The following is a 10,244-nucleotide window of genomic DNA, read 5'->3' as shown; positions in this document are numbered from 1 at the left end:
GTTTTTTGTATTTTTTAGTAGAGACGGGGTTTCACAGTGTTAGCCAGGATGGTCTCGATCTCCTGACCTCGTGATCCGCCCGTCTCGGCCTCCCAAAGTGCTGGGATTACAGGCTTGAGCCACCGCGCCCGGCCTTTTTTTGTATTTTTAGTAGAGATGGGTTTCACCATGTTGGCCAGGCTGGTCTTGAACTCCTGACCTCGGGTGATCCTCCCACCTTGGCCTCCCAAAGTGCTAGGATTACAGGCATGAGCCACTGCACCGGGCCAAAAGTGGGCAAGTTTCTAGACCACTTTCACTTTGGCCTCACTGTTCTCATTTGCACATGAACACAATAGTAGTTGTAGGGTTGCCATGAGCATTACACGAGATAACCCATGTAGAACATTTAAACGGTGCTGGGAACATCACTCAGGAACCCCTGAGCAGGGAGACAACATTCATTCACTCACTCATTCATTGAGCTAGTGTACATGGAGTACCTACTGAATGCCAGCAACTGTGCACAATAGGTGACAATGATAGGCATGAAGAGACATGGCTCTGTTCTCTTAATGGGAGCCTACAATAATGCTCAATAAATATTAGATATTGTTATTAGCGGTATTCAGGTTAGTCTGGGTCCAAGTGAAGTTACATAGGAAGGTGTGTGGGAAGACAAGGAGACCAATGTGAGAACGTTAGAGTGAGGGGGATACAGAAAATGAAAAGTAGGGAGTGGGGGAAGCAATTTGTCCTCAAAGTTTCCCACACAGCATCAGTTCAGAAACACATGGAAGAGGAAATGGGATGAAATCTCTTGAGAAAAACTGAAGGCAATCTAAGGATTGTTTTACAAGTATAAAATCATTGCTGGGGGAATACTTCTTGGGTTGAAGTAAAAATATTTGTGAAACGTGATGTCATGTGTTTAACCTGCTCTGCTTTACTGAAGGGGAAAGTGGAGATGACATTGGAAATCCTCAACGAGAAGGAGGCCGACGAGAGGCCAGCCGGGAAGGGGCGGGATGAACCCAACATGAACCCCAAGCTGGACTTACCAAAGTGAGAGGCCTTCTTTGTTCTCCCACTCCCCAAACACCTGCAGTCTGAGAGCCCCCCTTCCCATTGGCTTAATGAGATGGATTAGCTTTTGTGGTCCTCCTAATCTGGTATTTAATAGTGGTGGGCAGGGGTGGAGAGGTTGGTGATCTGGCTTCATTTAAAGAATTCTCTCCAGGAAACCAAAGTTCAGCATCTTAGGAAGCTGTCATAGGTTAAAGAGCCTTTCTCAGTCAACGAAGGGGAATATCTTTTCTTGACCTTATTAATATGATTCTTTATTCCTGAAACTGTGTTATGCTCTGGGATAAAATATGCATCCCTCCTGAGTTGGGTAGGTGATACCGTTTCTTTGCAATGCAGTCGACCAGAAACCTCCTTCCTCTGGTTCACCAACCCATGCAAGACCATGAAGTTCATCGTGTGGCGCCGCTTTAAGTGGGTCATCATCGGCTTGCTGTTCCTGCTCATCCTGCTGCTCTTCGTGGCCGTGCTCCTCTACTCGTTGCCGGTAGGAGCCCTTCCTTGGTCCCTTGTCTTGGCTTTCTTGTGAGTTGCGGTTGGCCCTCTCCCTTGGCATCTGCCCTGACCACTGTGCAGAAGAATGACCCGCTCAGCAGCGTGTTTTGCAACCCTTCTGCTTTGGGGAAATTTAAAGTAATGTGTCTTGTAATTAGAATCACATTCTCAGGGTTTCACAAATTACGGGCAGAACTTTGCTTTATGGTCTGCAAATAACTTTGGTTTCAGCAACTCTAGGAGAAATCACTCAGGTCTCAATCAGTGTGTGTCTGGACCAAAGCCAGCATTTCCCACTGATTTTCCTGACTTCAGACTTTCTTGTTCCAAACCATCCTGCATCCCAATTCCTTGTCCTAGCTTCAAGAATGCCCAAATCTGAGTTCATTGTGGGTCTGCATATACCCTGTGTTCCATCCAAACTAGATCGTTGATCCCAGCCTCCCCGAATATATTGCCCTTACCTATCTGGATGCCTTTGCCAATTTTGTTTCTCTGTCCATATTTATCTATCAAAACCTCACTCATTCTGGCCGGGCGCGGTGGCTCAAGCCTGTAATCCCAGCACTTTGGGAGGCCGAGACGGGCGGATCACGAGGTCAGGAGATCGAGACCATCCTGGCTAACACAGTGAAACCCCGTCTCTACTAAAAAATACAAAAAACTAGCCAGGCAAGGTGGCGGGCACCTATAGTCCCAGCTACTCGGGAGGCTGAGGCAGGAGAATGGTGTAAACCCGAGAGGCGGAGCTTGCAGTGAGCTGAGATCCGGCCACTGCACTCCAGCCTGAGCGACAGAGCGAGACTCCGTCTCAAAAAAAAAAAAAGAAAACAAAACCTCACTCATTCTTTAAGGTTTGTGTCACATATACCCTCCCCCTTAAATTTTCCTCTAATCACCCCAGTCATAAATGGGAATCAAGTGGGAGATTTGGCAGTGTGCCTAGAAGCAGTACCTCCCTTCCTCCATCCAGATGATGTATTGCGCATCCACGATAGGCTAGGAATTAAGTTATAGAGATGATTGAATTATTGGCATGATGAGTGCCCAGGAGCAGTTCATATTCTGGGAACTAGCAACCATAGGAACAAGGACACGTTACTAAGGGAGGTGGGCTGTTATCGCGACAGAAACAACCGTGGGCACCCCCTGCTAAGACAGTTCCTCCAAGGAGGGGACATTCAAGTTTGCCAAGTGGAGAAGGGATAGTCCAGGCAGAGGAAGCCATGCTCAGAAGTTGGACGAGTGACACTGAATGTCACAGGAGGCATTCAAAAGCTCTTACTACAAAATTCACATTAATAATATCAGCCAGAGGTGGCTCATGCCTGTAATCCTGGCACTTTGGGAGACCGAAGCGGGTGGATCATTTGAGGTCAGGAGTTCAAGACCAGTGAACTCCAACATAGTGAAACCAACATAGTGAAACCCCGTCTCTACTAAAAATACAAAAATTAGTTGGGTGTGGTGGCACATGCCTGTAATCCCAGCTACTGGGGAGGCAGAGGTTGCAGTGAGCTGAGATCGCGCCATTGCACTCCAGCCTGGATAAAGAAGCAAGACTCTGTCTCAAAAAAATAGTATTGTAGCCACACAAGTAGCAGGGGTTTTGGGTTTTGTGTCTTCATTTTTGTGTCTTCATTTTTCCCCAGTGTAGCACTTCCAGTTTGTCATCTATGAGTATATGTACACTATTTTATAGTCGTAGATGGTCAAACTGCTTTTTTGTTTTTTTTTTTTTGGAGACAGAGTCTCACTCTATCACCCAGGCTGGAGTACAGTGGCCGGATCTCGGGTCACTGCAACCTCCACCTCCCAGGTTCAAGCATTGCTCATGCCTCAGCCTCCCAAGTAGCTGGGATTACAGGCGCCCGCCACCACATCCAGTCAATTTTTGTATTTTTAGTAGAGACAGGGTTTCACCATGTTGGCCAGGCTGGTCTCGAACTCCTGATCTCAAGTGATCCACCCACCTCGGCCTCCCAAAGTGCTAGGATTACAAGTGTGAGCCACCACACTCGGTCCCAGTCCCACTGTCTTGACCATTTAAAAAGCTGCTCCTAGTTATTTTATTTTTTTGAGATGGAGTCTTGCTCTGTTACCTAGGCTGGAGTACAGTGGCACAATCTTGGCTCACTGCAAAATCTGCCTCGCAGATTCAAGCGATTCTCCAGCCTCAGCCTCCCAAGTAGCTAGGATTACAGGCGCCTACCACCACGTCCAGCTAATTTTTTTATTTTTAGTAGAGATGGGGTTTCACCATGTTGGCCAGGCTGGTCTCCAACTCCTGACCTCATGTGATCCACCCACCTTAGCTTCCCAAAGTGCTGGGATTACAGGCGTGAGCTACTGCGCTGGCCTAGTTATTTATTTTTCCTGATTTAGATTTTACTGGCAGCTGGGTACAGTGGCTCACACTTATAATTCCAGCAATTTGGGAGGCTGAGGCAAGTGGATCACCTGAGATCAGGAGTTCGAGACCAGCCTGACCAACATGGTGAAACCCCATCTCTACTAAAAATTAAAAAATTAGCTGGGCATGGTGGTGGGTACCTGTAATCCCAGCTACTTGGGAGGCTGAGGCTGGAGAATTGCTGTAACCTGTGAGGCAGAGGTTGCAGTGACCAGAGATCGTGCCACTGCACTCCAGCCTGGGTGACAAGAGAGAAACTCCGTCTCGAAAAAAAAATTCTATTGGTTTAAACCAGTAGTTCCCAATTAGGGGAGATTTTGCTCCCCACCAAATGACAAGAGGACATTTGGCAATGTCTGGAGACATTTTGGTTGCAACAACTTGCGGGGTGCTACTGGCACTCGGTGGGTAGAGGCCAGTGACAGCTGCTGAACATCCTACAAGGCACAGGACACTCCCCAACAAGAATCATCTGGTTCGAAATGTCAGTAGTGCCAAGATTGAGAAACCCTAACTGAAAACCATATATACATACATATTTTTTTTACCACTGTTTTTGTTTCCTTGCCAGAACTATTTGTCAATGAAGATTGTAAAGCCAAATGCGTAACAAAAGCAAAGTCTTCATTTCAAGAGTCATCCAGCAATGAGAGAATCCTGCCTCTGTGGACCAACATCCAGTGTGATTTTGTGTCTGAGACCACACCCCAGTAGCAGATTTCGCTACGTCACCGAGCCCCATTGATTCCCAGAGGGTCTTAGTCCTGGAAAGTCAGGTCAACAAGCAACATTTGCATCATGTTATCTCTTAAGAAGTATTAAAAGTTTTATTTTCTAAAGTTTAAATCATGTTTTTCAAAATATTTTCCAGGTGGCTGGTTCCATTTAAAATGATCTTTTATGTGTCTTCGGTTCTAGAATTCAGATTTTTGAAACTGCTAAATAGAATTCAAAAATCTCTGCATCTTGAGGTGATATACTTCATATTTGTAATCAACTAAAAGAGCTGTGCATTATAAAATCAGAATAGTTAGAACAATTCTTATTTATGCCCACAACCATTGTTATATTTTGTATGGATGTCATAAAAGTCTATTTAACCTCTGTCATGAAACTGAATAAAAATGTTTCACCTTTACACCTGGCTGTTCATTGTAGCTGTGGGTCAAGTTGGGAAGGAGGCATTTTTCTGGCCTTGTCTCAGTGAAGAGAATGCCATGGCATACCTCTGGGCCATATACCCTTTATAAATATCCTGCGCAATTTTAGTCAATTGGTCAAGCTGAATATAACATTATAAATAATAAAAACTAACACTTGGCCTGGCACGTGGTTCACGGCCTGTAATCCCAGCACTTTGGGAAAGGCCGAGGCCGGCAGATCACCTAAGGTTGGCGGGACGTTCAGAAGAGATCCAGCGCTGACCAACATGGGAGAAACCCTGTCGATTACTAAAAATACAAAAGTTAGCCGGGGCATGGTTTGGCTGCATGCCGTAATTCCAGGCTCATGCTGCGTCGCGGAGGCTGAGGCAGGGAGAATCGGCTTTGAACCCGGCGAGGCCGGAGGTTGGTGGTGAGCCCCCCTGGAGATTGTGTCATTGCACTCCAGCCTGTGGGCCAACAAGGAGCAAATTCTGTCTCAAAAAAAAAAAAAAAAAAAAGGCAAGAAGCGAAGAAAAAAAGCTGACACTAAAGAGACTTACTTTGTGCACAGCACTGTTTTAAGTGGTTTATGTGTATTAACTCACTTAAGGACAAGGAAGCCCTATAAACGTAGGTAACATTCTTAACCCCATGTGTAAGTCCATTTTCACACTGCTATAAAGGTATTACTGGAGACAAGGCACTTTATAAAGAAAGGATGTTTAATTGACTCACAGGTCTGCATGGCTGGGGAGGCCTCAGGAAACTTACCATCCTGGTGGAAGGCAAAGTAGAAGCAAGCACCTTCTTCACAAGGTGGCAGGAGAGAGCGAGCAAACAGGGCAGATGCCAGACACTTAGCAAACAACCAGATCTTGTGAGAACTCTCTCACTATCATGAGAACAGCACAGGAGAAACCATCCCCATGATCCAGTTACCTCCCACCAGGTCCCTCCCTCAACACGTGGGGATTACAATTCAGATCACAATTCAAGATGAGATTTGGGTGGGGACACAGCCAAACCATATCACCCCACTTACAGTTGAAGAAAGTAAGTCACAAAGAGGTTTAGGAACTTGCCCAAAGCCACACAACCAATAAGTGGTAGAGCTGGAACTTGAACCAAGGCAGTCTTAACTTCTTTTTCATATAATGGAGTTTTGCTCTTGTTGCCCAGGCTGGAGTACAATGGCGCGATCTGGGCTCACTGCAGCCTCCACCTCCCAGATTCAAGCGATTCTCCTGTCTCAGTCCCCCGAGTAGCTGGAATTACAGGCACCACCTATGACGCCCAGCTAATTTTTTCTATTTTTAGTAAAGACGGGGTTTCAGCATATTGGCAAGGCTGGTCTCAAACTCCTGACCTCAGGTGATCCACCCACCTCGGCCTCCCAAAGTGCTGGGATTACAGGTGTGAGCCACTGTGCCTTGCCAGCTTCTCTTAACCATAAATCTATATACTACCAGTGGGAGGTCTGTCAAGAGGAACATAGGGCTGAGATTGTCAAGTAATGAGTGACAGCAACACAGTGTGACTCCATGTCAATGTGAAAGGCAGCGTGTTCTAGAACATGTGAGAAAACCGTCCTGTTATATGAGAGCATGGTAAGATCAGTAAACAGCTCTATTCAAACAGCAACACAGAGCTGAGGGGAGTAAGAAATGGTACAATAATGACAATGCCTTTAGACGCTTAGACAAAGTTAAACAGCAATGGTGATTGTGTCAGTGTTTTTGCTAAGTTGTTTCACGTTTTGAATATTTTAATTCCCTTTATGGCCTGCCCCAAATCCTAGCATTCAATACACAAAATCACTAAGAGTCAATACACAGGATATTCTCCAATGCTGCTGAATTTAAATGCTCATCATCTCCCACATACCTTGTCCCCTTCTTTCTCAATGGCACCCCTGCCCTTCATTGGTGGAACTCCTGCCAGCCCTCAATGTTCTGGTTCAAATGCCACTTTCTTTTTTCTTTTTTTTTGAGACAGAGTCTCACTCTGTCACCCAGGCTGGAGTGCAGCAGCATAACCCCGGCTCACTGCAACCTCTGCCTCCCAGTTTCAAACGATTCTCCTGCTTCAGCCTCCTGAGTAGCTGAGATTACAGGAGCCTGACACCACACCTGGCTAATTTTTGTATTTTTAGTAGAGTCGGGGTTTCACCATGTTGGCCAGGCTGATCTCGAACTCCTTACCTCAGGTGATGTGCCTGCCTCGGCGTCCCAGAAGTGCTGGGATTACAGGCGTGAGCCACCACACCCGCCATCCAATGCCACATTCTCTTTGACACCTCTTGCACCCCAAAGTGATTATTCAATCTTAGAAGCAGAAAAATTAGTACAACCTTTCTGGAGAAATACGTATGTTAAAAGCTTTAAAACTGTTTATGCCTGTGGAACCGGTAATTTCACTCCTATTAACTCCAAGGAAATAATCAGAAAGGCAGCCAAAGGTTCATGTGCAAAAACGTATGTTACAGTGTGCTTTATCATGGCACAAATCAGAAACAACCTAAAAGCCCACTTATAGGGGAATCATTTAATACATAATGAAATCCCATATATTGATGCAAGAATGAAAACAACAATTTTCTCCCATCCAAGTACTAACCTGACCCTGCTTAGCTTCTGAGTTCAGACAAGAGCGGGCATGTTCAGGATGGTATGGCCGTAGACACGAACAACAATTTTTTTTTTGAGACGGAGTTTTGCTCTTGTTGCCCGAGCTGTAGTACAATGGCATAACCTTGGCTCACTGCAATGTCCGCCTCCCGGGTTCAAGCGATTCTCCTGTCTCAGCCTCCCAAGTAGCTGGGATTACAGGCACGCACCACCACGCCTGGCTAATTTTTTGTATTTTTAGTAGAAACGGGGTTTCACCATGTTGGCCAGGCTGGTCTCAAACTCCTGACCTCAGGTGATCCGCCCACTTTGGCCTCCCAAATGCTGGGATTACAGATGTGAGCCACTGCGCCCGGCCCAGAACAACAATTTTCTACATTTTGTGACTGGCATAGGGAAATGTTAGCGTATGGGAAATTTTTGAAGAGCATAATTACAAATCGATTTAAAGTAAAGACCCAAACACTTGGGTACATATATAAGAAAATGCACCAAATTATTACTAGTATAAGAAATGTATGCAAAGTTTGTATTTGTGCATATTTAAATAATTTATGAATGTAAATCAACACTGGAGGTTCATTACAATTATTTTTCGGTAAAACCAGGACCTCAAGTTTGACAAACTTTGTGATATTTAGTTTCACCTTGCAGTTATAGGGGCATGGTTCATCTTCCTAACCGACTGTAAGCCCCTTTAGAGCAGAGGTAGCACCTGTAAGAGCTGTCCCATGAAGCAGCAGGCCTGGGTTTGCATCCCGGGTCTTGCCTCAGCCTCATCCAGGACTTGGGAGAAATAATCCTGTCTCACTGGATTGAGGTGAGGGTTGAATGGCAGCAAGTGTGTAAAGTGCCTTCACAACTCCCAATGCCCAGCAGGTAGCTTTAGGCGTTGCATTCGACTGGTTAAAGTCAGATGTTCTGGTTCCAAAAGTAGAACTAAAAAAAGGTTCTTTTCGTTTTAACCCTGGGACTTTTATACAGAAAACACAGACTTACATATAGAAGGGGAGCAAAAGCAAGATAAGATGTAAGTACTTTCCCAAGACCCAGAAGGAAAGGAGGAAGATCCCAGTTTCAGGGGGTCGGAAGAAGTCAGCTCTTGCCACTCTAAGCAGCATAGTGCAGGTTGCCATGTGTGGGGTGGTAGCGGGAATGATTGCATTGTTCCAGTGGAACAGAGGATATAATTCCTACTTGCGATTCAGGCTCCCCCTGTAGACCTCTGTCTTAGGAGGCCGACTGAGTATTGCCATGGCCCTCAAGAGCAGCCAGCTTTTCTGGGTCCAGGCCCCAAAGCACATATAACCTCCCAATTTTTTCAAATCATATTATACCTACATCCAAACTACTACTTTCTAACAACGTCATGTCATCTTGCTTCGACCTTAACTAAGAGTCTACAGCTTTTATCTAATAAACGAGACACTCTAATGATGAAAGGGAGTTTAACTGAAAACGGCATTTTCTTGCAGAAAAAGTAGGCTTCACAAAAGAATGCTCCGGGCAAGGGTGCTATTTGGAATTTTTAACAATCAGTATGGCACTGGCACCAACCAATCAGAAGAGATGCACCAACCCATCATGGTGGATACATGCTATTTAAAAACAAAAACAAACAAACTTAAAAACACAACAACCATACCAGTATGTGCAGGCTGAATAATAGCCTTCATACCAGGGAACCCTACCAATACACTCTCCTGCAATGACTCCCTCAAGGAACAGTTGCAGAGTGGATAAATGAGTGGCTATGAGGAAAGTCTTTTCCTTCTTTGACTTCACGATACCTAATCGGAATCTATGGTAGTCTTGTGCCATTTTGGTCAATGGCAGACTGGATGATATAATAGTGATCCCATAAGATTATAATATCATGTTTTTTTGGAGAGAAGGTCTCACCCTGATGCCTGAACTGTAGGTGTATAATACCATGTTTTTAGAGTACCTTTTCTATATTACGATGTTTAGATACACAAATACCTACCATTATTTTACATTACCGGCAGCATTTAGTAGAGTAACATGCTGGACAGGTTTGTAGTCTATGAGCAATAGGCTGTACCATAGAGCCTAGGTGTGTGCAGGCTGTATCATCCAGGTTTGTGTAAATACCTTCTATGATGTTCACACAATAACAAAATCACCTAATAACACATTTCTCATAACATATCCTGGTCTTAAACAGTGTGTGACTGTAGCGTGGAACCTTTGAGTAAGTAGCAGCAAAGCTCTAGTAGGAATGAAGTTATTGCCATGGAGAGCAATGAGCTGGGCTTTCTCGGTAGAACTCCTTTCTCTCCCCTCCTATCCCCCAGAAAAAAAGCTTCATCTTGTCAAAAGATAATGGTCTCTCAATTGAGGTTGTTAGCCGCCTGGTGACCTATAAATGATAGCTAAAAGCTGGAACTAATCACAGTCCAGTCAGATTGTCACTTCACTGTGAATTAAATAACACTTAGTCCTAACTGATTCTAGCAAGTACCACCATTAATGCTG

General features: G+C 45.0%; 1 protein-coding gene across 1 annotated transcript in view; it reads left to right on the top strand.

Annotated features, from left to right (window-relative positions):
* The window catches only part of MYOF (myoferlin), a 157,796-nt gene extending 152,685 nt beyond the window's left edge, over positions 1 to 5,111 (top strand). The window contains 3 exon segments of the mRNA XM_017876763.1: positions 935 to 1,044; positions 1,405 to 1,552; positions 4,545 to 5,111. Of these exon segments, the coding sequence (XP_017732252.1) occupies positions 935 to 1,044; positions 1,405 to 1,552; positions 4,545 to 4,583 (297 nt within the window). The 3' untranslated portion in view covers positions 4,584 to 5,111.
* The last annotated feature ends 5,133 nt before the right edge of the window (positions 5,112 to 10,244 follow it).

This window comes from Rhinopithecus bieti, unplaced genomic scaffold (assembly GCF_001698545.2).
Source record: "Rhinopithecus bieti isolate Rb0 unplaced genomic scaffold, ASM169854v2 scaffold_9383, whole genome shotgun sequence".
NCBI lineage: Eukaryota > Metazoa > Chordata > Mammalia > Primates > Cercopithecidae > Rhinopithecus > Rhinopithecus bieti.
The sequence above is the reverse complement of the archived record's forward strand: the minus strand, read 5'-3'. Positions and strand labels throughout refer to the sequence as shown.